General features: G+C 44.8%; 1 protein-coding gene across 2 annotated transcripts in view; it reads left to right on the top strand.

Moving 5' to 3' along the window:
• Window positions 1–26,642, top strand: part of PTDSS1 (phosphatidylserine synthase 1) — a 371,911-nt gene that overhangs the window by 200,798 nt on the left and 144,471 nt on the right. For both annotated transcript variants that reach the window (XM_069220513.1, XM_069220514.1), the window contains exons 7-8: window positions 6,503–6,644; window positions 19,095–19,207. In XM_069220513.1, the coding sequence (XP_069076614.1) occupies window positions 6,503–6,644; window positions 19,095–19,207 (255 nt within the window). The remainder of the gene's footprint in view (window positions 1–6,502; window positions 6,645–19,094; window positions 19,208–26,642) is intronic.

A 26,642-nucleotide genomic window follows, 5' to 3' on the forward strand; every position in this document is an offset into this window, starting at 1 on the left:
CTGCCTTGCTTCCAATTAACAGTACATTTGCCTGCAGTAGTTTAAACAGGCTAAATACAACACTCAAGACGCACAAATATGGTGTGATTTTGCAGGGTTTTAAGAAGGGCAGACATGCTGTATTTCTAGCAAGCAAGGGCACAGCCAATAGGTCTCGCCTATGTGAGAGATATTGGCATTGCCAATGTCTTTTTGTCATGTTGTACAGCAGTGTGGCTGCACAGCATGGCTCAAAGAACACTAAAAAATAAAGTGCTATGATGCAGCCAATACTGGTGCTGCGTCATAGCGTTGTTTTTTTTTTTTTGGTGGGTAGGGGTGGGTAGAACAGGCACGCAGTGAGGACAGGGAGGGGTAGGTAGATTAGGGCTGCACCACAGAGAATGGGTGGGTGGGAGCAAGAAGGAGCAGCAGGGACAAGGAATGAGTGGGAGAGGTAAGAAGCAACATAGAGAAAGGGGAGTGGGAGGGGAAGAAGAAACAGTGCCTCAATCACTGTGCTAGCAGCGGATGGAAACTAATCAAGATGAAGCAATCTTCGTGCTTTGTCTATGCTCCTCATAAAGAAAAGGACATGAGGCATGGCATGCGTTGGCCAATTAGGAGGCAGAAAAGAGTTACAGTGAAGCCAAGGAATGGTAAGAAATGGGTGGGCTCCAATCCCTTTATTGTAAACAGTACTCCTTGCAGCAACAATGCATGCGCTGTTTGCAGGTGAGGCCTAAAAACTGGACTTAAACTGCCATGGTGGTGTTCAGAAGAACGCAGCGCTGTGCCCTGCGTACATGGTCACTGGATACATGTGGGGTGAGTGAGCAAACTGCACAGGGCAAAGGTTCTGAGAGGGCCTATGGTCCCTCCTTCCCTTTTGTGTCTTTTTTTTTTGTTAGTGACACAGCCAAACCATGGGATTAAATAGAAAATGTGTAATCGAGCATAATAACAAGTTATTCTTTCACGTTATTGATGGTATGCGCAAGGTCTAGGACTGCCTTGTGGCACATCTCCTATAGTCATGCATGTCACCCATAAACCTGCACAGATGTGAGAGCCCAGATCAGGATGAAACTCTTTTCCTTTTCATGCAAGTTCGATGTTAAATGATTTGACACAGGGTTTATTTCCCAATACACTCTTGTTTAATGGATAATCTCCTTGGCATCTACTTCCTTCTTGTGCAGACCCTATGGTTATGAACAAAAAGACCTCACTTATCGTTCGGAAGTTACCACAGATGTTCTTACCCCAGAACTGCAGTCCTATTGGCCCCACATTTAGCCCTGATCTGAGTTACGTTGTGTGTCTCCCACTGCTGTGTATTCCACTATTTGTGAAGCTCTGTGAATGGCTTTCTATGTATTTTTTCTTGGAGCACTAAATGCCCTCTGCAATAATGGGAAAACGTTGATTTCATCGTAACAGTCAGTGGAACCGTTTTTGTGATGGTTGACTTAAGTGGTGATTGCCTCATAATTCTAAAGGTTACCTAATCTGAAGTTTTGCGGTTATTTGCCAGTTTGTAGTGGTTAAGACATATGATATATCTGTGTGCCACGGTGCAGCATTTGTGCTTTGCTGAGTAGATATCTTGTTAGACAGGAGCTTTACCACCTTTTTTTTCAGTTTTCATTCGTTCATTTTTTTATCACATGCCATTCCTAAATCATTTTTCGTATGTTTCCGGTCTTAAATGACCTCCTCCAGTGTCACATTGCAGTCATTTCACGAAGCAAGTTATAAAGCAATGGATTATGTGGAAGCTGGCTGGTGGGGGGGGACTGGGCAGGCAAGGATGGAGGTAGCAGGGCATTGGTTTGCGATAGGGCAAGAGAGGGTGCACAAGGGTCAGGAAGTGGGAGTGCATTTACAGACTAATTCAGTGGAGAGGTGAGGAGACGCCAAGAGAGCTGGGAGAGTAGGACTGCGTAGGATAGCAAAGACCCCAACGAGCTGTGGGAAGGGAATGGGGAAGCCAGGCGTTGCTGTGCGATGGACGCAACAGAGAATAGTTTGTCTAGAGTGCCAGGAATGGACAGATAGAATTCATTTGAATGCAAGGATTGAACCCCTATTTGGAACACCGTGTTGTCTGTTTTCTTTCCTTGTCTGGGACACTGGGCACCGAACTTGACTGCTCTTCTTCTCTTGATTTTTCCACTCACTTTCCATCTTCTTAATTATTTTTGCGTCTTCTTACCTACTGTTTATATTCGTTTCTCATGCCTTTCTTTTTGGCTACTTTCCACCCTTTTCCTCGCATGCAAGCTCCAAAACGGAAGGGACGGTCTTTTGAACACAACACTCCTTGTTTTCGAAATTCTTAACCAGCACAGTTCAGCAGGCGAAATGTAAAATGGCTATAAATCCACATATTTCTGCCCCTTTTTGTTTCTGCAAAATCAAGCATGTTATGAAATAATCATAGGTTTAATGTGTAAAAATAATATTCTACAGAATTTATGTTTCAGTTGTAGGTTACAAAGCAGTGAGTTAGGAATGATGTTTATTTTATTCATATTTATGGGGTTGATACTGAGTTCAACTGATGGGCACGAAAAACATCCTAGTATCCTTTTTCTAAGTAACATTCCCACATGTGTTCCTAGTGTTACGAATTATGGTGTGCCTTTTTTTAAGTGATTTATATATAACTTTCCAATTTAAATTTACTGATAAACTTCCTCCTCCATTTTTCTTTATTTGTTAGTCTTTATGGAGGATTTTCTTAGGTAGCATCCTTTGCCCAAGAGTTTGGTGGTCCAAGCTTACACCACAAAGTCCTTTGGCTAGCAAGATCTTACGGTTGGTCCCAAATGAGTTCAGGGCCTCTGTGGCTCAATTGGCTGAAACCATCCACAGTGGATAGGATGCAGCCACATATATAATATTTCCTGGCCTGAATTCTACCTACTATTTAGGGTAAGTAGATGCCACATGTGGATGAGATACGCAGACTTTTACGACGACAAGAGCGGATTCTGCCCTGGATCACTTCAAGGAAGGCAGCCTACTTGTCCACTTTGCCAGGTAGCATAATCTGGCTCTACAGTGGGGTCTGAAGTGTTAGTGGACCCAGCACCGATGGAACCTGGTGGATATTATCTAGGTTTTGTGGAGAATGCAATTGTGGCTCCTTGACTGCAACCAGATCCACCTAAGCAGACCCTCACTGCTGGGTTTAGAAGGCCATCTGGGAGAAGTTGAGATTAGTGGGCTGTTGGAGCTGCAGGCCATCCACCTGCTTTGAAGACCTTCCCTCTGTCTGTCAGGTGAAGACTCGTGCAGTTTTCATGGACAATACCACTGCCATGTGGTGCTGCAGCAATCGGGGTGAAGTGTGGTACTGGATCAAGCAAAGCATTTCCCTGATCTTGAGCCACCTGACAGGATCTTTAAACGTCAAGGCGGACAAGCTTCGCTGGCAAACCACGAAAGGCGGTTGCATTCCGATGTGACACAGGGAATCTCCTGACATTGGGGAGAACCGTGGCTGGATCTTTTTCCCACTGTTGAGAATGAGCTGTGTCACAAATTCTGGGCACTGGAGTTCCCAAGAACGCTCTCAATAGGAGACTAATTCAGGCTAGAGTGGAGCACAAAACTAATGTATGCCTTTTCACCACTCACCCTCTTTTCCACAGTTCTGAGGATCAAGAATGACCAGGTCCAAGTCATCTTAGTGGCTCTAGATTGTACCAGAAGTGTGTGGTACCTAGAACCTTTGGACATGAGCATCTGTCCTCCGATCAGGCTACCACATCGGATGTATCTTCTGTCACAGCAGTAGGGCAAGGTTCTGCACCCGAACCTGCACTATCTACTCCACTATGCAGGGAGATTGACCAGCAGAAGTTGTCTTTGTTTCATCTACCACCCGAGTTAGTGGATGTCATCCTTGCTAGCAGGTTCCCCTTTAATTGTATTGTATTGTATTGTATTGTATTGCACAGCGCATTCCGGCAAATAGCATTTAAGCGCTAGTCCTTATGAGATATAGAGAGACCAAGACCATCCATAATGAGCGGTGCTTAGAAATCCCAGCCTAGTGGGAAAAAAGCCAAGTTTTTAATTTCTTTCTAAAGGCAAAGTATGTCTCGGTCTGTCTGATCATCCAGGGTAGGGAGTTCCAAAGTCTGGCCGCCTCCACAGAGAAGGTTCTGTCCCCCCACCTGACCCTATGAAAGCGGGGTACCAAAATAAGTTGTCTAGACGAAGATCTAAGAATCCTAGACAGTTGGCACGGCTGTAGAACTGAACTCATATATTCACAGCCCTCTGAGTGGTAGGCCTTGTATGTTAAACAAATGGTTTTAAACTTGATCCTTTTGTCAACTGGTAACCAGTGAAGCTGTCTGAGGCAGCTGCTGGCGGAAGACGAGCAGGGTAGATTCAGGATCAGACGAGCCACCGTGTTCTGAATAAGTTGAAATTTGTGGAGGGTGGATTTGCTAATATTTAGCAATAGAGCATTGCAATAGTCTAGATATGACTAGCGCCAAGACCACTGAAACTTTCAGATTGTCATGCAAAAATTGAAACCTTTTCTTCAGAGTTTTCAGAGCCCAATAACAGCCTTTAAACGTCTGGTTAACCTGCTGCTCAAAAGAAAGGGGAACTGTCAAAAACCATCACCAAATTTCTAGCTGAAGTGCGTGGAACTGGGCACTCACTGCAGGACTTCGGCCACCAGCGAGAACTCCAAAGTTTGCTGTCTAGACCAAAAAAAATGATTTCTGTCTTGTCTCTGTTTAGTTTGAGCCAATTGCTGCACATCCAGCTGTTAATCGCAATCATACATTGCTGAAATCTATCCCTTGTTTCTTCCCAGTTGCGAGAGACTGGGAAAATCAGCTTTAAGACATCCACTTATTGTAGGCACTGGTACAAGTTTGTGGCCTGGTGTAGAGTCCACAACACACAACCTTTTCAAACAAAACTGTCATATGTTTTATTGTTTTTTTTGTCTTTGGCTTAGTAACGTCTAGCACTGGGCACTATTAAAAGTTAGCTGGCCCTTTTGTTTTTTTTTGCATTTACTGGTCCAAATGCCCTTACATAAGTCACCTGTTATGATGCAGTGTATTTGACAAACATGTTCTCTTCCAAACCGTTTGTGATGTCACAGTAGGATCTCCGTTTGGTCCTGACATTCCTCATGTGTACTTCAAGCGAATGCAAAGCTGCTCACTGTGTCCTCTGAGTCTCAAAACTGCATCACTGGGATAATTTCAGCTTATCAAGTGAGTGAGCTCCTGACAGTCTCTGCAACCGTCTTGCACCACCTTTTTCTGGACAAACTGCTGTTTAAGGCCTTTTTATCAGAAGATATCTATGCTTTTCACATTGGACAATCCATCACTCGTCCAACTTTCTGCCTCGACCATCAAGAGAAAGACTCCCATTGGCTGGAGCATTAGCTTTTACAATCAACCACACCAAAGACCTCAGGGTGGACAATGAGCTTTTTGTGGGGTTCTCTGGAGCGACAGAAAAGGACTCTCGAGGTGGATTGTCTAATGCATTAAGATCTGCTACACGTTGTCCAAAAAGCAGCTTCTGGAAGAGAACCAATTTTTCCAGGGTGAAGACTGCCACCACTGCATTGACATGCTGAGTGCCTGTCCTTGACCTCCATCAGGCGGTGTCAGTGCACAAGTTCATGAAACACTACTGCCTTGACAGTATGGCCCAACAGGAAGGACATTTTGCCTGTTTAGTCCTGCAGACTTTTTGGTATGAACTCACTGTACAGACCCTCCACCTTCACAGACCTTTCACCTAGGGAGGTACTGCTTTGGTATCTATTCCATCTAAAAAGGTCCCAACTTAGCCATCTGGAAACTAAGTTCTCCAATTAATGTATTTGATGTCCAAGGTCACTGAATGAGCCAAGTAAGAAAATAACATTGGGTCACCGGGTGGAGCTTTTAAGTAGCTTGACTCTGTCACTTCTGAAGCAAAACAAAGTTAACCTGAAGCTGGACGGCTTGACCTAGCAGGGCACTGGAGCACTGCTATGAAAACCTCCAGATCTATTTTGGTACCCTGAAAATATTCTTAAGGTTAAGAATCCGTGGTTAGAGTATCCACTAGAAAGAGCGTTACTCTAGGTCAGTAACTTATTCAGACGGTTGCTGCCACATTTTGGGAACAGTATAACAATGCTACTATGTGTCACTAGTGCAACATGGCTGCTTCTGTTTGCTTTCAGTTTATTTGGATAATATGAAGGTAGGAGTATGTCTTGATGCTACAAATTCAGAGAGAATTTGGCTTAGGGCCTAGATTTCTGTGATGTATTTTAATACTTGATTGACATATGAGAGCTTTCAAAACTATTCGTATGAGAACAATAAAGTTGTAATGAACAATGCAGGCAGTGTACTTTACTGCATTTCACTTCTGGCATTGGTGTTTATTCAGCTGTGGTCATGTGCGTTCCGCAACCAGATAGCATGCTTCTATATATTCTCCATGTAACTGTTTCCTTTTCCTTTTCAAGAGATATTCACACGACCACAGGGAAAATCAAGAGAGCTGTGTTGCAGTTCACGCCTGCAAGCTGGACTTACGTTCGGTGGTTTGATCCCAAGTCTTCGTTCCAAAGAGTGGCTGGAGTATACCTTTTCATGATCATCTGGCAGGTCAACAAACGTTTTGAAATATTCGCTGTGGTTTGATAAAATGTCTGTTTTGATGCATGATTGTAGTGCAAATGCTTTGTCAATCTTGCAGGGATTATGATTACTTGAACTACAAGTACTGGATACATTTTAGCAGGTGATCAGTATGCAGACTTCATATGCTTTTTGTTACCAGTGATTACAATTAAAGATTCCTCGTTGCACAAATGCCTGCAGGCTCTACCAATCCCCATGCTCAAACTGCTTCCTAACCTGCAATTCTAAATTTAATGTGTTAAAGATGTATTGGATACCATGCTTGCTCAGACCCATTGTTAGTTGTTAACCCAACCAACACATATGTTCCAAAATTTGGAAAATATTTTCCAGTGGGGAGCGAAAGAAATTTAAGTACTGGAAATATGTGATGACTCAGTTTTTTTATTTATTTTTTATTTTATTTTACCCATTAGTTCTATTAAAAACATGAGAATATTGGTATACAAGAAAAACAGCAATATCCCAATATATTCACAATGTAAATTGTACACATATCCTGAAATCAATAGCATGAAAACTTGTATATACAATGAGCATCAGTGTGCCAATATATGCCAGACACATTATATAATCTTGAAACCCATTGCCAAATACAAATTCTTAAAATAGATCCTAGAAGATTACGTATAAACACAGCCAACCTGGCCTTGCTAGATGGGAGAAGAAAATGAGGCAGATTAAAAAAGGTGATAAAGGAAGCCAGCCATAAAGTGAAATTTTAAAGTGGAGTATTTTTTGAAAGAGAACCTTTGGCCTGTAAGCTACCTTGCTTCGTGATGTAGGTTGGAAGGAATCTGTAATGTACGAGTGGCAAAATTCTTTGCGTGGGAGACTTTAATATGGTATATCACCCAGATAAAGATAAACACCTGCTAGATTACCACACAGGACTGGGAATGCCCAAAACCCACCAGCCTAGATTATACAAGACGCCCATATGTGACCTGTTGAGATGAAACACACGGTACAGAGAAGAAGTTTAGTTTTTTTTCACACAGTCAAAGAATCTTTTCTAGAATTAACCACATGGGGGAACAGGTACACTGCTGACCGACAATCAAAATCAAGATAAGTCTGATATTACTATTTGACCACACATCCGCCTCCTGAGTCTTTACTTGAAGTGAATCTTATCGTTAGGGAGCCTTGAAAATGTGATTAATCTGATAGAGACTTCTAGTTGCAGATTCCTTACCTTAGAATTTCCCCCCAAACGTCAGACTGGATCTGGAGTTTTTTCTTTGAGCAATACTCTTGTGCGTCGGTAGGTGGCGTCGGTCGACTCCGCGGGCGTTGTTGGTTTCGTAGTCATCGTAATTATGTCGGGAGTAGTATATAGACACCGCCTTCACCAGTGACGTCAGTTATTTTCTTTACGCGCCACACGCTGATCCGGCAAAGAGCTAGCCTGATCTGTTATTGACCCACTTCGACCATTTTATAGAGTTTTCCATTGAGATATTTGGTGCGTTGAGGATGCCCCCAAAGACCAGCTTTAAGCTGCGCGAGGACTGTCACCGCACAATGTCGGTGACGGATCCTTATTTGGTTTGTTTGTGGTCGTTCTCCGAGTGCCGGGCTGTGCACCCGAAGGCTTTGAGGGAGCGGTCCGTAAAGCGAATGGCGGCCCGGCTCTGGACTCCACGTAAGTCACAGTCTTGATCAAGAGGAAGGTCTCGAGACTGTTCGCAGAGCCATCACCACTCGTCTTCTTCAAAATCCTTGGGTCAAGGTAAGAAGAAAAAGTCGAAGAGATCCCATAGTTCTCTGACTTCGCCCCCTTGCTCGGCTGCCGTGACTTGGGAAGAGCGTTGACGCTCGAGGCCTCTGTCTTCGGAACCTGAGACTGGGTTGGCTCCGCGCTTCCCTGAGTTTCCTGGAGCCAGAGCGTCCTCCGCCCAGCTTAAAGAATTTTATGAGGCCATGTGCCTCATCTTTGGGCAGACTGACCCCGATATGGCGCCTTCGGGCCCAAGGTATTCGGTTTAGGGGCCTTTGGGTTCCACGCCGGCGGATTCGGCTCTGGCCACCGAGGTCACTTCCAGATCCGCTCGCAAATCTGCATCGGTGCCGGTCGACACTCCTGACGTCGTTAGTGCCCACTATCGATGTCCACCCGATCCTTATCCCAGACGACTCCGAGCAGCGTTGATTGACGCCACCTTTGTCTTCGACGGGGCCTATTCGCCCCAGGTCGGATTCTGACCCTTTTTCCTATGGGTAGAATTTGGGGAGGGATTGGAGGGGTCCCTGGATCCTTATTAATACCAGGATGACCTATCTTTGGACTGGGCTCAGGAATTGAGCGACGCCAGTGGTCTGAATACTTCTCCTGATTCTGGCATGCTTTCTCCTCCCACCGTGGCTACTCCAGAGGGAGCGACTTATGGTATGGTTAATCCCCTGACGGAGGTGCTTCAGCCTGAGGCTTCTACTTCAGAACCCCTTTTGCCATTCAATGAAGCCCTCACCAATGTCCTTTTGGGTACCTGGTCCAAACCCAACACAGGGGCTCCTGTGAATAGGACCATCGCACGCTGCCATCGGCCCGCTCCGAACGACCCTACATTTCTGTCCCAACACCCCATGCCTGAGAGTCTTGTTATCCAGGCTTCCTTTTCTTCAGACGCATTCCCTTCTGCACCCCAAGACAGGGAATCAAAAAGACTGGAACAGTTTGGTAGGAAGTTGTTTTCTTCCTCCAGTCTTGCGCTGCGGTCTGTGAACACCGCATGCCTTTTGGGCCACTATACCCACTCTTTGTGGGATACAGTTGCGCAAGTCCTGCCGCAGATAACGGTGGAGGCCCGTCCTATCGTCTCCCAAGCTGTGAATGATGGGAAAGATGCAGCAAAGTGCACGATCCGTTGTGGGCTGAACACAACCGAGTCTCTGGGCAGATTGGTTGCTATGACGGTGGCCTTGAGACCCCACACCTGGTTGCGTACTTCTGTTTTTTCTGGCGATGTCCAAAAGTCCCTCATGGACATGCCCTTTGATGGCTCCCGGCTCTTTGGAGACAAAGCGGACTCAGCCTTGGAGAGATTCAAGGATTCCCGGGCTACGGCTCGGTCTCTTGGTCTTTCTGTTGCCCCTCACCCCCTACAGTCTTCTTTTTGCCCTATTCATAGCCATGGAAGGGGGTCCCTGTCGCATCCTCCACCGAGCAACTGCGCCTTCCATGCTGTTCAGCCGCTGTGTGGCCGGGGACGTGTAATCCCACATGGGCGTGGGACAGGGAGCCAGAGGTCTGCCCAGTCCACCTCTGCTCCCGCTGCAGCCTCCAAACCCCCCTACTCCGTCCCCTCACTCCTAGCCAGTTGGTGGCAGGATTCGCCATCACCTGCCCCACTGAGAATCCATCACTACGGACAGGTGGGTTTTGCAGATGGTTCGAAAGGGCTACTCCCTCTCATTCGAATCTGCTCCACCAGCCATACCCCCATCCTTAAGTCACCTTTCAGATGATCATTTGGCACTTCTCCGCCAGGAAGTCGCAGCTCTCTTGGCCAAGGAAGCTATAGAAAAGGTCCCTGTGCCCGAAGTATGTCATGGTTGTTATTCCCGCTACTTTCTGGTGCCAAAAAAAAGGACAAGGGCTTACGTCCTATCCTAGACCTTCGGGACCTAAGCTACTTCCTCAAGAAGGAGAAATTCAAAATGCTCACCCTGGCTCAGGTTCTGTCTGCCTTGGACCCAGAAGACTTGATGGTAGCGGTGGACTTGCAGGACGCTTATTTCCACATCCCTATCCTGCCTGCCCACAGACGTTACCTACGATTCGTGGTAGGTCACGAGCACTTTCAGTTTACTGTGCTCCCCTTCGGCCTTACCAGCACCCCTCGGGTGTTCACAAAAGTGATGCCGGTGTTTGCAGCTCATCTGCGCAGGTTAGAGGTGTCAGTCTTTCCCTACCTCGACGACTGGCTGTTGAAGGCGGACTTGCCCCAGAAAGTCATCTCTTACCTTCAGACTACGAAGAACCTCCTGCACACGTTTGGGTTCACTATAAACGTGCCGAAGTCACACCTGACTCCCTCTCAGATGCTCCCTTTCATCTGAGCTGTTCTGGACACAGTGCAGTTTCCGGCTTATCCTCCCGAAAAGCGAGTCCAGGACATTCAGGCTATGATGCCGATCTTTCGGCCTCTGTCTTGGGTTTCGGTGACACTGACTCTGAGGCTGCTGGGCCTCGTGGCCTCCTGCATCCTGCTAGTAACACATGCCAGATGGCATATGTGGGCTCTGCAGTGGGACCTGAAGTTCTAGTGGGCGCAGCTTCAGTGGAATCTCTCTGACATGGTCCTGATCTCGGAGGGGACTACGATAGACCCGCAGTGGTGGCTTTTGAATCCGCATTGGGTCCACGGCAGATCCCACTCCCTTCCCCAACCAGATCTCTCTATAGTGACAGATGCGTCACTTCTGGGTTGGGGCGGCCACATGGTAGAGGCGGAGATCAGAGGCCTCTGGTCTCCGGCGGAGTCTGGGCTCCATATCAATCTACTGGAGCTCCAGGCGATCAGGCTTGCGTTGAAAGCATTTCTTCCCTCTCTCAAAAGGAAAGTAGTGCAGGTGTTCACGGACAATACTACCGCTGTGTGGTACTGCAACAAATATGTCGGAATAGGGTCCTGGACCCTCTGTCAGGAGGCACTCCGCCTCTGGACATGGCTGGAACATCAGACTATTACCCTGATGGTTCTACATCTGGCAGGATCCCTCAACGCCAGAGCGGACAAACTCAGCCGTTGATGCAGAGCGGATCACGAATGGCGTCTCCATCCGGAGGCGGCGCAAGGTCTCTTTCAGCAGTGGGGAGAGCCTTGGTTGGATCTGTTTGCCTCCGCTGAGAACGCGCAGTGTCAACTGTTTTGCGTGTTGGAGTTTCCAAGGCGGCACTCGCTCAGACGCTTTAGTGTCAAGTGGAATTCAGGCCTCCTTTGTGCCTTTTCACCTATACCACTTCTGCCCAGAGTTCTCAAGAACATCAGGAATGACCCGGCCCAAGTCATCTTAGTGGCTCTGGACTGGGCGTGGATAATCTGGTATCCAGAGCTATTGAGCATGTCCATCGATCCGCCACTCAGACTGCCTCCGCGGCCGGATCTTCTGTCGCAGCAACACAGGACGGTTCTTCACCCGAACCTGTCCAACCTCCGCCTTCATGCTTGGAGATTGAGCTGCGACAGTTGACGTCTTTTCATCTTCCACCCGACGTGTGCAATGTTATCTTGGCAGCCAGGCGCCCCTCAACCAAAACTGCATACGCCTGTCGTTGGAACAAATTTGCGGCATGGTGTAACAACAAATCTGTTGATCCCCTCTCTGCTCCTCTATCAGAGGTTCTTCTGTTCTTTCTTTCTTTGGCCCAGCAGGGCTCTGCTTTGGGCGCCCTTAAAGGGTATTTATCTGCCATTTCGGCCTTCCTTAGGTTACCTGATCAGCCCTCACTTTTTAAATCTTCTATTGTGAGTAGATTCCTAAAAGGACTCACCCATTTATTTCCTCCCACTCCATTTATCATGCCTCAGTGGGACCTCAATCTTGTCCGTGCTTATTTGATGTGTACTCCCTTTGAGCCGATGCATAATTGTCCATTGCGGCTCCTCAACTTCAAAACTGTCTTTCTTCTTGCTGTCACCTCTTCTCGCAGGGTGAGTGAGCTTCAAGCCCTTTCGTCTAAACCTCCATACTTGTCTGTGCACCCTGATAAAGTGGTGTTGCGCACTAAGGCTTCCTTCCTTCCTAATGTGGTTACGCCTTTTCATTTAGGCCAGTCCATCACCCTGGCTACTTTCTATGCACCTCCACATCCTTCCCATGAGGAGGAGAGACTCCACCATCTGGAACCAAAAAGAGCATTGGCGTGCTATCTTAATCGTACTAAAGATTTCCGGGTGGACGATCAACTCTTTGGGTATGTGGGTGCGAAAATAGGGAAGGCGGTGCAAAAGCGTACCGTCTCTCGATGGGTGGTTCTTTGCATCAAAATGTGCTACGATTTGGCCAAGAAGCAACCCCATGAGGGCTTCCGTGCTCATTCCACCAGAGCATCTGCTGCTTCCACTGCTTTAGCATGCAGAGTTCCTGTCCTGGATATCTGCCACGCAGCGACATGGGCATCCCGGTACATGTTTGCTAAACATTACTTCCTGGACAGTCAGGTCCGTCGGGATGGCTACTTTGGTCGTTCGGTCTTGCAGGACTTCCTAGTATGATCTTGGTTCGCAGCCCAGCACTTGCTTGGGTATCTATTCTAAGGTAAGGAATCTGCAACTAGAAGTCTCCATCAGATGTACAAATTACTTACCTTCGGTAACAAAATATATGGTAGAGACATATTCTAGTTGCAGATTCCTTACTGCCCACCCATCTTCCACGCTTGCGAACTGATTTCTAAGGACAGGGATTCCCCATTCAGGTCCTTAGCTCTGGCGCACCAGTCTCAGTGTTCTTAGCGGGTCTGCACTTTGGCGTGGAAAGTCGTTAAAAGAAACTGACAATCACGGCGATTACGACGCCAACGACACCTGTTGAGTTGACCGACGCCTACTACAGACGTTCTAAGAAAAATCTCTGGATCCAGTCTGACGCCTGGCGGAAATTCTAAGACGACTCAACAAGCATACCAACAACCTGCTGTGTGGTCACCCCGTGGCTAGCCATGATCCTTTCTAAGAAAAGTAACTTAACAAATGCACCAACAACATCCAGCACTGTCTAAAATAAGTGATAAACAAAGTGTGGCTTTATCACAAAGAGTTATGTACTCAAAAACGATACCACTCACTTGCCTGAAAAAGCTAGACTCACCTACAACTACTCTGCACAGACACAGCAATCGCCAATTGTTAGAAATGGGGTCTTTGGTTGACAGTCAGGTTACCTCCTGTTCAAGCAAGGACCCTCACTCTAGTCAGGGTAGAAGAGAATCACCCTCAGCTAACCCCTGCTTACCCACTTGGTAGCTAGGCAGAGCAGTAGGCTTAACTTCAGAGTGCTAGGTGTAAAGTTTTTGTAACAACACACACAGTAACTTAATAAAAACACTAAAAAATGACACAACACCAGTTTAGAAAAATAGGAACTACTTATGTAAACAAAACAAGACCAAAAGGACAAAAATCCACAATACACAAGTCAAGTTATTAATAAAAATGCCAAAAGAGTCTTTAATTAGTTTTAAGCACGCACTAACACTGTTAGCGTGAAAAAGTACCTAGGGTGCCTCAAAAATAACCCCGCATGGGCAAGTGCGCATCAAAACGGGCTTGCGATGCGTTGATTCCACTTATGAGCGAGACCTTGCGACGTTTCTCCTTTCGCCGGGTTGGGGCACGTCGTTTCTTCTTTCTGCAGGAGAGCGATGCATCGATCCGGTCAGCACTCTCTGGTCCCGGCAGGCCTTGTGTTGTTTTTACACGCCAGCGGTACGTGAGTCAGAAATCCAGCTGCACGATTATCCAAAAACCACACAGCGCGGGTTGCGATCTCCCAGCCTCTGTTTGCGATGCTGCGTGTCTTTTCTCCTGCTCCGTGCATCGATTCTTCAGTCGCATTTCCTGCGAGTGCCGATTTTCAGCTGCGGAGCTGGCGGTGTGTCGTTTCTTCAGCCGCAGATCGGAGTTGTGTCGATCTTGTCCCCGCACGGCACTCTGTGTGCGGATTTCCTTTTCTTTAGGCTGCCAGCTTCTCCTTTCAGGGTCCCAGGAACTGGATGGGCACCACATGGCAGAGTAGGAGTCTCTCCAGAGACTCCAGGTGCTGGCAGAGAGAAGTCTTTGCTGTCCCTGAGACTTCAAACAACAGGAGGCAAGCTCTACATCAAGCCCTTGGAGATCTTCACAAGATGGAAGGCACACAAAGTCCAGTCTTTGCCCTCTTACTCTGGCAGAAGCAGGAACTACAGGATAGCTCCACAAAGCACAGTCACAGGCAGGGAGCTCTTCTTCCCCAGCTCTTCAGCTCTTCTTCAGGCAGAGGTTCCTCTTGTTTCCAGAAGGGTTTCTAAAGTCTGTGGTTTGGGTGCCCTTCTTATACCAAATTTCTCCTTTGAAGTAGGACTACTTCAAAGTGAAATCTTTTTCTAATGTGAAATCCTGCATTGCCCAGGCCAGGCACCAGACACCTACCAGGGGGTTGGAGACTGCATTGTGTGAGGACAGGCACAGCCCTTTCAGGTGTAAGTGGCCACTCCTCACCTCCCTCCTAGCACAGATGGCTTATCAGGAAATGCAGACTACACCCCAGCTCCCTTTGTGTCACTGTCTAGTGTGAGGTGCAACCAGCCCAACCAGCCCAACTGTCAAACTGACCCAGACAGGAAACCCACAATCAGGCAGAGCCACAGAAATGGTATAAGCAAGAAAATGCTCACTTTCTAAAAGTGGCATTTTCAAACACACAATCTTAAAATCAACTTTACTAAAAGATGTATTTTTAAATTGTGAGCCCAGAAACTCCAAACTCCACATGTTAACCTATGAGAGGGACAGGCCTTGCAACAGTGAAAACCGAATTTAGCAATATTTCACTGTCAGGACATATAAAACACATTACTATATGTCCTACCTTACCCATACACTGCACCCTACCCTTGGGGCTACCTAGGGCCTACCTTAGGGGTATCTGACATGTAAGAAAAGGGAAGATTTAGGCCTGGCAAGTGGGTACACTTGCCAAGTCGAATTTACAGTTAAAACTGCGCATACACACTCTGCAATTGCAGGTTGAGACACGATTACAGAGCTACATATGTGGGTGGCACAACCAGTGCTGCAGGCCCACTAGTAGCATTTGATTTACAGGCCCTGGTACCTCTAGTGCACTTGACTATGGACTTACTAGATATGCCAATCGTGGATAAACCAATCAACAATACAATTTACACAGAGAGCAAATGCACTTTAGCACTGGTTAGCAGTGGTAAAGTGCTCAGAGGTCAAAAACCAACAGCAACAGGTCAGAAAAAATAGGAGGCAGAAGGCAAAAAGATTGGGGATGACCCTGCATAAGCAAAAAAGTCCAACACCAATGATATCCCAAAAGAAAAGAAAATTGACATAAGACAGCACAAATATAATTGTGCACAAGTTGAAGGACAATTTCACACCCAATCCTGCATTTAGTACACCACCTACAAAATTTTCATATACGCATGGCAACAATACTAATTTCAGGGAAATTGTTTTTTCTTACCTAAAACATGCAACTACGCAAACTGCAGGTTAACCACTGCCAAAACCGCAAGGCGTCACAGCAAAGTAAGCAAAAGCTTTGAACTAGAACAAAAAGGAGAAATAAACTGTTATCACAAATGCAAATACTTATCCAGTTGACAAACACCCCTTCCCCAAACAAATTATGAAATTTTCCATGGTGTCTTTGTGGCTTCTGCCCTTCTTGGGGACAGATAGGCCTACAAAATAGGCTGTTCTGTTCCCAAGGGGGGCAGAAATGGCCAACAGTGCTGTGCCCGCCACAAAAAAGAAATCAAACGTAAACTATACCTGGCATCACTGTGGCTTCTGCCCCCCCGTGGGGGATGATCGGACTAAAAATAATAGGCCGATCGTCTCCCAAGGGGGACAGAAATGGTGTACTATTTTATGCCCCCCCCCCCAAGGGGAGTGACACCCCCCCCCCCAAAAAAATGAAATTGACAAAAGTAAACTCCCTGGTGTCTAGTGGGCATTCCTACTGCCCGATCGTGGTGTGATCAGGTAGCAGGAATGCTGATCAAGACATCGAGGCAAAAGAAAGCCCTTTCCTTTCTCCTGATGCCCCTTTTAGAGAAAATTCCCCCCCCCCCCCCCTCTTCCCCACCTGGCCTCAGGAGAAACTCACATGTTTCTCCCTCGTCACACTGGAAGCAATGGCTTCAAGTGCGATGGCGGCCTGTAATGATGTCAGTGCGCAATCGCACGCTGACATCATTAAATGGGGACAAGGGTAGAAAGGGAAACGATTCCCCTTCTATGCCTCCTCAAAGATGTGGGGGTGGCTGGCCCACAGGGGGAGCACTCCCCCTGTGGGCCGGGACGTAACAGTTACGTCCTTGGCACCCAAGGGGTTAAGGTGGTAGTTACTGTGATACAAAACCCAACAGACGTGCATTATAATGACAGAACAAGCATTGGCAACGCCAATAGGTATCACCTTTATTATTTCTTGTGCATTCTAGCTACTAACAGGATTATAAATATTAGAAAAAGGTTATAATAATGTGTGTTTTAAATTTGATAAACCATTAATAATTGTTCATGTTGTGATGCATGTTGAATTAATATCCCAAGGTTCCAAGCTGTATTTTCTACCTTATTTAATATGGCATTATATTAGAATATGGTAATGTGTTGTTAGTAAAATGCCCTGTTGCACCATTCAAATGGTGCCTCTTATAACTGTAAAGTAACTGCAATTGTGACTGACTGTTTAGTAGTAAAATATAGCAATAATGTTTAAAGGAGCTATTGCAACTTTTAACCAAGGTGCCTATGCACCTTCTGCACCATTCAAATCATGACCTTAATGTCTGCAAGATAACTGCACTTGTAACTGCCTGTTTAGAAGTAACATTTTGTAATAACTTGTGTTTAGTGGGTGTTCCTAGAGCTTTTGCCCTGGTGTCACTGCACCTGCTGCACCATTCAAATAATGACCCTAAAGCCTGCAAGGTAACTGCAGTTGTGAATGCCTGTTTAGTAGTGAAATGTAGCAATAATCTGTGTTTAGAGGGGTTGTGATACTTTATGGCACCGGTGCCACTGCACCTGCTGCACCATTAAAACCGTGAACCTAGTGCCTGCAAGATAACTGCACTTGTGAATGCCTGCTAGTGAGTCACTCAGAGAATAACAATTCAAAATAAAATGTTACCCAGTTATAAAAATGACTTTTATTTAAAAATGAGTGAGTGGTAATTTAAAAAACGAACATACAAATAATTTTTATATTTACAACTGTTATTCATCAGAAATATAATTATTAGGTAATGAAAAACAGACCATAATGAGCCAATTCCCTGCTTGTTTTAAATCTGCACTCGATACTCCATTGCAAGATGGCCAGCATGTTTACACACATTCCAAAACTAATTGGCTTGCGTTCAGTTAATCTTTTTGCATACAAACACTAACAAATAACCAATCACAAAAAACAGAAGGTTTACTTCGGCCATATTCCACACGACGACAAAAGAGCAGGAAGTGACCTGCTAGCCAATAAAAAGCAAGTAAATTAAAGCTATGCTGGAGCGAGGTTTGAATGAAAACGGAAAGTTCAGGGAAGTAAGGGGAGAAGCAGGGGGCAGGTTCTAAGTCCCTTCAAAGAATTTTGTTTTAGTAACATAAGACTTCACTGTGCAAGTGAAACCTAAAACTAGAGGTTCATTAAACAATAAAAAAGAAAGCAATATAAATATGGAAAAACTTTACCTGAGAGGAATGATGAAAATAAGAAGCCAACTACTTCCAATATGAAGATCTGAAAAAAGTTCTCTCCTATCTCAAACAAGAATTTTAGGGAAAAGCCAATAAAGCGGACAAGCTACTAGTGGTGCAAGTGAGATGTGCAAAGCATCCGACTTTGTAATATGTTTGTAAATGTGATTTTCAAGAGTGTTGGCTGTGGTAAAGTAACATCTCTTTGGGATAGCACAACTTTACTGCAGCATCCGTAGTTAATAATTATAATACTAATTCCTTGGTTAGGTTGGAGTTTTATTTTTTTTTACAGTTTTGGCTTGCTCAGCTGTTTTGCATCTTGTTCTTTGAGTTATTTTTTCCCAAACTCTTGACTAACTTGTCTTCAAAGTTGTCACACCACTCTTTATGAGAAACAACCGCAAATCTTTTAGGCTGACTGAATCCAGAATCACTTCCATAGTCTTTCCACTTTTTGCATTACTTCCCTTTTCATCTTTTGTGCAGTAGGCAGAGAGTATGATTTTAATTTGCTCAGCATTAGTCATGGATTTTATAATTCAGGAAATGCTCTTTTGACTTTTACTTATTTAATTTCGGGCTGGTGACTGTAAGACATAGTGAAAATCACTGCACTGATGTCATGTATTTCAGCTCATCACGTTATCCAGTAGAAGATAAATTAACTGCTTGTGACACTGGTAGATATTCATTGTTTTCACTCTGTATTCTTCTTAACTAAAGACTGTGTGTGTGTGTGCGTCTGTGTGTCCCTGTGTGTGTACACCGTTGTATAGTTTTAACTTTCCTTCATTGACTTAATTTCCTCTTACATAACTTGACCTTTGTCCTGTTATAAAAATCAAATGATTGTTTTACATTTTTTGTTAGAGATGTAATATTATAGTGTGCTGTACGTAAAACAAAAAGTCATGCTGATGTTTGCAACCTAAAATAAAAAGTGTGCTGCCTTTCTGTTTTGCAGCTGACTGAGCTGAACACTTTCTTCTTAAAGCATATATTTGTCTTCCAAGCAAGTCATCCTTTAAGCTGGTGTCGGATTCTCTTCATTGGAGTGATTACTGCACCGACTGTACGGTAAGTACCTTACTGATGCTCTTGTTGCAATGTGCTGACCTCATTGGTGTCACAGCATGTCAACGCTCAGTAGTAGGTGAATATATTAGTAACACAGTAGTGGCTCAGACTGTAATTATCAGATGTTTAAAATTTATACAATACCAATATTTACTACCTCTGAGGTCGACAGAGGTTTTGCCATTGTATTTGTCTACATTTAATGTTCTAACAGTCTTGAATTACTGCTTAATGAAACAGCTTAAGAGTTAGTGTCAAACACATAGTTACAGTTTACTATGCAACCAAAGTAAATAATTTATGTTGGGATCTTAAGGCTAACAAAAAGTTCCAAGATCAGTGGTTTAAGGATTTGGTGCACCATTCTCCATAATATGCTTTTCACTTTTGTGCTATTGATCATAAGTCTGGCACTTCTTTATGATATGAATATGGTAAGTCTGTTGCTTCTTGCTTGGATTTCTAAGCTTTTTGAGACCGGTTTGATTCCCATCACTGTCTTTGAGGACACCCCTTTCTTATTAGAAAAATATCTTAATTCCCCATATCATAGGTTACATGGTTGTCCACGCTGTGAATTGTGATACCTGTTAAATTTGGTAGAATTTACCTATATTTTTCCAAGGGTCCTACATATATATGCTATGTACGAAAGTTAGTGGAGCCCACTACTTCAGCAGTTAGCCAGATAAGTGGTATACAGCACGTTATAAATCACCATCCGTAAGAATTCCATCTGCCTTTGTGTGAACTCCCACACCTATTACGCCAAGGAGGCCTTGACAACTGTATACAAGCCACAACCCTCATTTGCTTTCTAAATGGGCAGTGCCACTTTACCAGATACAGATAACACTGATACATTCATTGTAGCTTGGCATCAGTCGGCCTTGCTTATTGTTGCTGTGTATATATATATATATATATTTTTTATGTTTATTTTTTGCTTTACTGACGTATTTATCTAACAATACTTGTTCAGTTAACGTTTTTGCCTTTTTTTAAATTTGTAAACATCTTTTGTCACAAACAATAATAACTCTGTTGCATATCGAGGGTTACCACCTCTTCCCATGTGGATACCTAAATAGCTTTTCTGATGGATACATCTACCTGCGGATTCCTCACCTTTTTTAATACTCCCATGCACCAACATCCCACAGACTTTTTTCTCTTCAGATCTCCCACGTTGACATGAGCTTCGGAATCTTCACGATACCGTATACGACCTCGTGTGACGTCACTAGAGCCATAAGAAACCCTCATCGGCGTGCAGACATCAGTTCCCTTTCCGCCCCTTCAATGCGTAACGTTTTCTTGATCTCACCATTAGGGATTGGTTGAAGTCTTTCAACACCTTTTTGTAATTTTAATTCAGTTTTTCAGTACATTGTCGCCGCCGTGGAAATCAGGGTTCAAACCCTGTAAGGACTGTGAGGGTCAAATGTCAACTATTGACCCTCATGACATTTGTCTTTGGTTTCTAGGGGCATGTCATGATGTTGACTCCTGTTCTTTGTGTCAAAAAAAGAATCCTAAGGCATTGAAAGAAAAAGAAGCGAAAATGTTTAAAGCAGGAGAAAAGAGGTCGGTGGAAGTCTCTATCTTGATGCAAGTTTCCATCTCCTCATTCATCGAAGTTGGCAAAAAAGAAGCACAAGAAGGAGTGGCGTCATACTCACAGTCCCCGACAACATTCTTCAAAGGTGAGGTCTCAGAGATCGGGGTCTCTTCAGCCGTCTTCAGATGATGGGCTTCAGGATGCCACTCCTGTCCCGTCTCCAGTGCCATTCCTGACTCCTGACGTCACCTTTGGATCTGGCGCCACAACTGACTTTTCCTGGAATGCAGGAAGCGACACCGGTCTTGAATCCAGAGCCTCAGCAGGTGCAGGCCAATGCAGCCTTTCCTGTGCCGGGGTGCATGTTAGCAAAAAGGTGTTTTCATCAGGCAGCATGGCGCTAAAATCCACTAATGCTACTTGCTTGTTGGGAAGGTATATACATGCCGTAATGAATTTGCCTAAAACAGTCAAAATGCCGTCCTTGGTTTGCCCTTTGATGGATCAAGACTGTTTGGCGCCAAAGCGGATTCTGACTTCGAAAGGTTTAAATACAGCAAGGTGACATCTAGATCTTTGGGTCTTCAATACCAGCCTAAGAACTACAGACAATTTAGGAGGTTTTGTGGTTTTGTCAAGAGCTTTTCCTTTTGAGAAAGACAGCAGTACCAGCAGCATTAACAGCAGCCAGCTAACCCTCTCTATAGAGCTTACAGTGGGCATGGCAAATGTAAACAGCGTGGAGCTGCCCTTCCTCCATCTTCTTCCTCCTCTTCCTCCTCCTCTTCTGCCAACATCACAGGAAAGCAGCCCTAGTTTACCCGTCTTAGAGCATGCTTTACCAGTGGGAGGACGGGTGTGCCGGTTTCTACATCAGTGGAGATCAACAGCATTGAACCATCGGGTGTTGTATATTGTGGAAAAGGGGTATGTCCTACCCTTCTGGGAGTTTCCTTCACCCTCTCCTCTCCCAAGAGGTTTCTTTTCCAAAGACCATCTTCCCTTACTCCAACAGAAGCTCCAATCCTTACTTCAAAAGACTGCTGTGGAGTTGGTTCCAGAGCAGGAACGGATTCAGGGTTGCTAGACCCGCTATTTCCGGATTCCAAAAAAGGATCAGGATTTTGATCTGGTTTCTCAAACAGGAAAAGTTCAAAATGCTAACTCTAGCACAGGTGCTTCTTACTCTCGAAAAAGAAGACTGGATGGTTTTGATAGATTTGCAGTATGCGTATTTTCATATTCTCCTTCTTCAGCTGCACAGGAAGTTTCTCTGATTCACGGTGGGGTCTCAACATTACCAGTTTTCAGTTCTTCCATTTGATCCCTACTTCAGCACCTTGAGTCTTCACAAAGGAGTGATGGCAGTTGTCGCAGCTCACCCAGAAGGGGACAGTATCTGTATTCTCTCACCTGAATGTTTGGTTGATCAAAGCCAAGTCTTCCGAGTTGAAGTTGCCTCACTTGCAATTGACAACTCTGTTGTGGTTCAATCTGGGCCTTTCTATCAACAAGCCCAAATCACACCTGGACCCCACTTAGCATACCCAGTCATAAGGGCATACTAGACACTTTGGTGAGTCGAACCTTCCCTCCTCCTTAGAGGATTCTGGACATTCAGGTTACAATTCTGATGTTTCCGAATGGAGAAATGGTTCCGGTCCTGAAGGTCTTGCGTCTGTTACATCTGTTAGCCTCCTGTATTTCTTTGGTCAGCCAGGCACACTGGCACATGAGGGCTCTCCAGTGGTGCCTCTGCAGGCAGTGGTTTCAGCACAGTGGGGATCTTCAGGGGACTCATGTTCTCCAGAGACACTGTAGTGGATCTGCAATGGTGGAGTGTGTCCAGCAATCTCTCTCATGAGAAGCTGTTTCACCGTGCTGCTCTGGTGGCCACAGTGATAACGGATGTCTCCACCTCACGGGGGACAGTGGGGAGCTCATCCGGGGGATCTGAAGGTCCAAAGGTGGTTGTCAGTCTCCAGAGGAACAGTTGTTATCCATCAATCTGTTGGAATTATGACTGATACGTCTGTCTCTCAATGCCTCTCTCCCTTCCCTTCGTGGTCAGTCGGTAAAAGTCTTGACAGACAATACTACAGCGACGTGGTATGTCAACAAGCAAGGGGGGAGTAGGGTTGTATCTTCTCTGAAAAGAAGCTCTGTGACTCTGGAAGGAGTTCTCAATGTGCATGTGGACAGTCTCTGCTTGCATTTTTCAGCTGATCAGGAGTGACGTCTCCATCCAGAAGTAGTTCTTCACATTTTTTGGTTATAGGGGACCCACTCATAGAGACTTTTTTGCCACTCAAGAGAACACTCACTTCCTATTTTTCTGCAGCCTTCAATATCCAATGCAGGGGGCATTGAGGTGCATGTTTCAGTTGCATTGCAGCTTCCAGCTACTTTATGCGTTTCCCCCATACCCTAGATTTCTCAGGTTCTGAGGAAGAATAGCTGAGATGGGGCCCAAGTTGTATTAATAGCCTTGAATTGGCCCTGAAGAGTGTGGTACACTAACCTTCTTCACCTCTCCCTGTGCCCACCGCTCTGTCTCTGTCACAGGGCAGACTTTGTCTCGCAGTCGCAGGGGCTGCTTCTACATGCCCATGTACAAAGGCTTCATCTTCATGCTTGGAGATTGAACTGGGAAATCTGAGTTCCTTTTCACTCCATCCTAATGTGCTGAATGTAATTTTGTCTTCCACAAGGATTCCACTTATTCACTTTATGCTGGTAGATGGTCAAAATTTGTTCATTGGTGTATGGTAAGTTTTTTGATCTTTTAAATGCTCATTTATGTTTCACGTTTTGTACTTTCTTTGGCGCAACAAGGCTGTGTAGTTGCCACAGTTAAGGGCTATTTGTCTGCCCTTTCATCTTTTTTGCGTTTACCAGATCAGCCATCTTTGTTTAAGTCTACTATAGTGCTAAGATTTATTAAGTGGCTTACAAATAAGTTTCTTCCTACACCGTTTATTATGCCTCAGCTGGATCTTAATTTAGTTCTAACTTATTTAATGTGTTCTCCATTCGAACCTTCACGTTGTTGTCCTTTGCATCTTCTAACTTTTTAGACCATTTTTCTTATTGCCAATATGTCGGCGAGGTGAGTTAGTGAGCCACAGGCCCTAAAGTGTTAAGCCTCCCTTCACAACTTTCTTCCCTGATAACTTGGTTCTGAGAACAAGGGCTGCTTTCCTGCCAAAGGTGGTGACTTCAGTCCATCACCCCTCCTACTTTCTATCCTCTTCCACATCCATCAAAAGAGGAGGAAAGACTTCATAGTTTAGACCCAAAAAGGACTGTCAGCTTTTATGTGGACAGGACACGTGATTTCAGGCTGGATGATCAGCTTTTTATGGAGTAAACTGGTAAGATGATAGGAAAGGTAATCCACAAACGGACTTTGTCAAGATGGATCATCCTTTGCATTAAGATGTATGCCATGGCTCACAAAGAACCTCCCGAAGGTATTCGTGCTCATTCCACTAGAGCTGAATCTTTTACTTCTGCTTTAAATAGAGGTGTCCTTGTAGTTGATATCTGTAAAGCGGCAACTTGGGCCTCCCTCCACACTTTTGAAAAGCACTATTTTCGAGGACTAACAACACATACTCCTATATACACTATATGTTTACACGGGCACTGACACTCCACAGATGTTTAGGCACACAATTTAAAGAACAGGTATCTCGGATCACTCCCCCTTGAGATCAGAGCACAGGCTTACAATGCGAGACGGATGGGTTGCCTGGAGGATGGCGGGTTGGCACCTATCCTTGCCGGAGAAAGTAGAGAGATTGGCCAAGGTCACAGATAATTACTTTGAAGAAAACAGGGAAATGGCCACAGATGAGACTGTGGTATGGGAGGCATATTTAGTAACTTTAAATGGGAAGATAATAGCTGATAAAGTGGCGGGTAAAAGGAGGAGCGACAAAGAATACAATGATTTGGAAAGGGAGATAAGACAATTAGAAGATAAATAGGCCCATTCAGAAACAGATAACATAACTCGACAGAACAGAGAATAGCAGAACATAAAGCAATAGTCACAAATTAGGTTATATTATATCACGCACAACAACGTTGAATATATGAAAGGGGGAGACAAAGCGGGAAAGCATGGCTGGCAACTAGGGAGGCAGCAAGATCACATTTAACAGCGATGATGAACTCTCGAGGCAACAAGGTATAAACTAGCAAGCTTATAGCAGAGACTGTGGCAGGTTACTTGCAGGAGTTTTTATAGGGGAACTCATAGCTATATAGATATGGAGCTGCAGAACTTTGTGAAAGATTGTCCCTGAAGAACATTGAACAGGATGAAAACATTACAACTAGAGGCAGACTTAACACATAAGAAGAGGTGAGGACAACGTTTGCACAATTGCAGTCTGGGAAAACCCCGGGTCCCAGTGGATTACCGGTAGAAGTTCTTTTGCCATATGGCTCCCAAGGTAGTATCTCCCCTGCACAAGATGTATATTAAGGCTTATGAAAAAGAAGAACTGCCTGGGGATCTATGGACAGCGGTGGTAGTTCCCATCCTGAAGCCAGGGACATTGGCAGTCAGATGAGACACCTATAGACCTATATCATTGCTAAATATGGGTACTAAAATATTGCAAAAAGACACTGACGAATAGACTAAGGGGAGTAATACGAGACCTGATGCACCCAGCTCAAAGAGGCTTTATGCCACATTGATCTAGTCGCTCTAATCGTAGAGGATTTTATAGCAGTATGGCAGCAGGGTTGCTGGTGCCATTGGCAGTGGGCTCACACGACACTCATAAAGCATTTAATTCAGTGGAGTGGCCTATATGTTCGCAGTACTAGCAAAAACGGGCCTAACATCCATTTATTATACACCGCAAGTGAGAGTGAAGATGAATGGCGTTCTCTCAAATGCATTCCCGATAGAGAGGAAAATGTGCCACGGATGTCCCATGTCGCCATTATTGTTTGCGTTAACAATAAAGAAACGTTAGGGAAATAGGTGAGACGTGATGCACAAATTGGAGGTTGGAGGTGGAATTCATCAAAGGTGAGGAATCCACAGGTAGATACTGTATCCTCCAGGAAAAGAGTTACTGATGGTAAGCAACTTGTTCTTATGGAGGATAAACCTAGTTTGCTAAGTAATTTCAGATTATTTTATCTCATTCTATACTATTATAAATCAAACTTGTTCCAGTCAACGCCACTTTGGCATTGGACGCTCACCAATATTATTTGTCCTTTTTGATGTTAGCGCTAGGTGGCGTAGTACATCTTTCCTGTTTTATTCAAGTTCCACTTTCATCTAAGTCCTTTATCTATTTGAATGGATTTGTTCTTTTGAATTGTCGAACTTTATTTACAACTCCTCATGATATGATGACAGTCCGTTTGAAATATGTATTTGTCCTAAAGATGAGTCATTGTCCATAATCGTCCACCTTGTTAATCCTTTGTAACCATATCAGCCTCCTGGCCACAAACTGCTCTGACTCATGACATAGATCCCATTGCTCTGAAGCAAATGACTCTGCCACTCTTGAGGAAGTACTTTGCTGAGGTCACTTTTTACTAATTGTGCATATTGTACATTATTCATAGATTCCCTTGGGGCACTTTAGAATTTGCACAAATAGGCTTGGTGACAGTTCTTGAAGTCGTTACTAGTTCCTACAGGGAGAAGAAAACATTTCATGTCCTTTGTGTTAGTGTCCCTTTTAAACAGTGCTTGACTACTCGAGTTAAGGAAGCTGTTTCCTAAAACTCCTTTGGAAACCTCTACTGCTTTGTCTCCTGCTTACCACCTCGGAGGCCGAAGTGCCCATGTGCCTGACAATATGCAGAAGTGAGAGGCTTTTGCATGACGAT

This window comes from Pleurodeles waltl, chromosome 2_2, assembly GCF_031143425.1.
Source record: "Pleurodeles waltl isolate 20211129_DDA chromosome 2_2, aPleWal1.hap1.20221129, whole genome shotgun sequence".
Classification (NCBI taxonomy): domain Eukaryota; kingdom Metazoa; phylum Chordata; class Amphibia; order Caudata; family Salamandridae; genus Pleurodeles; species Pleurodeles waltl.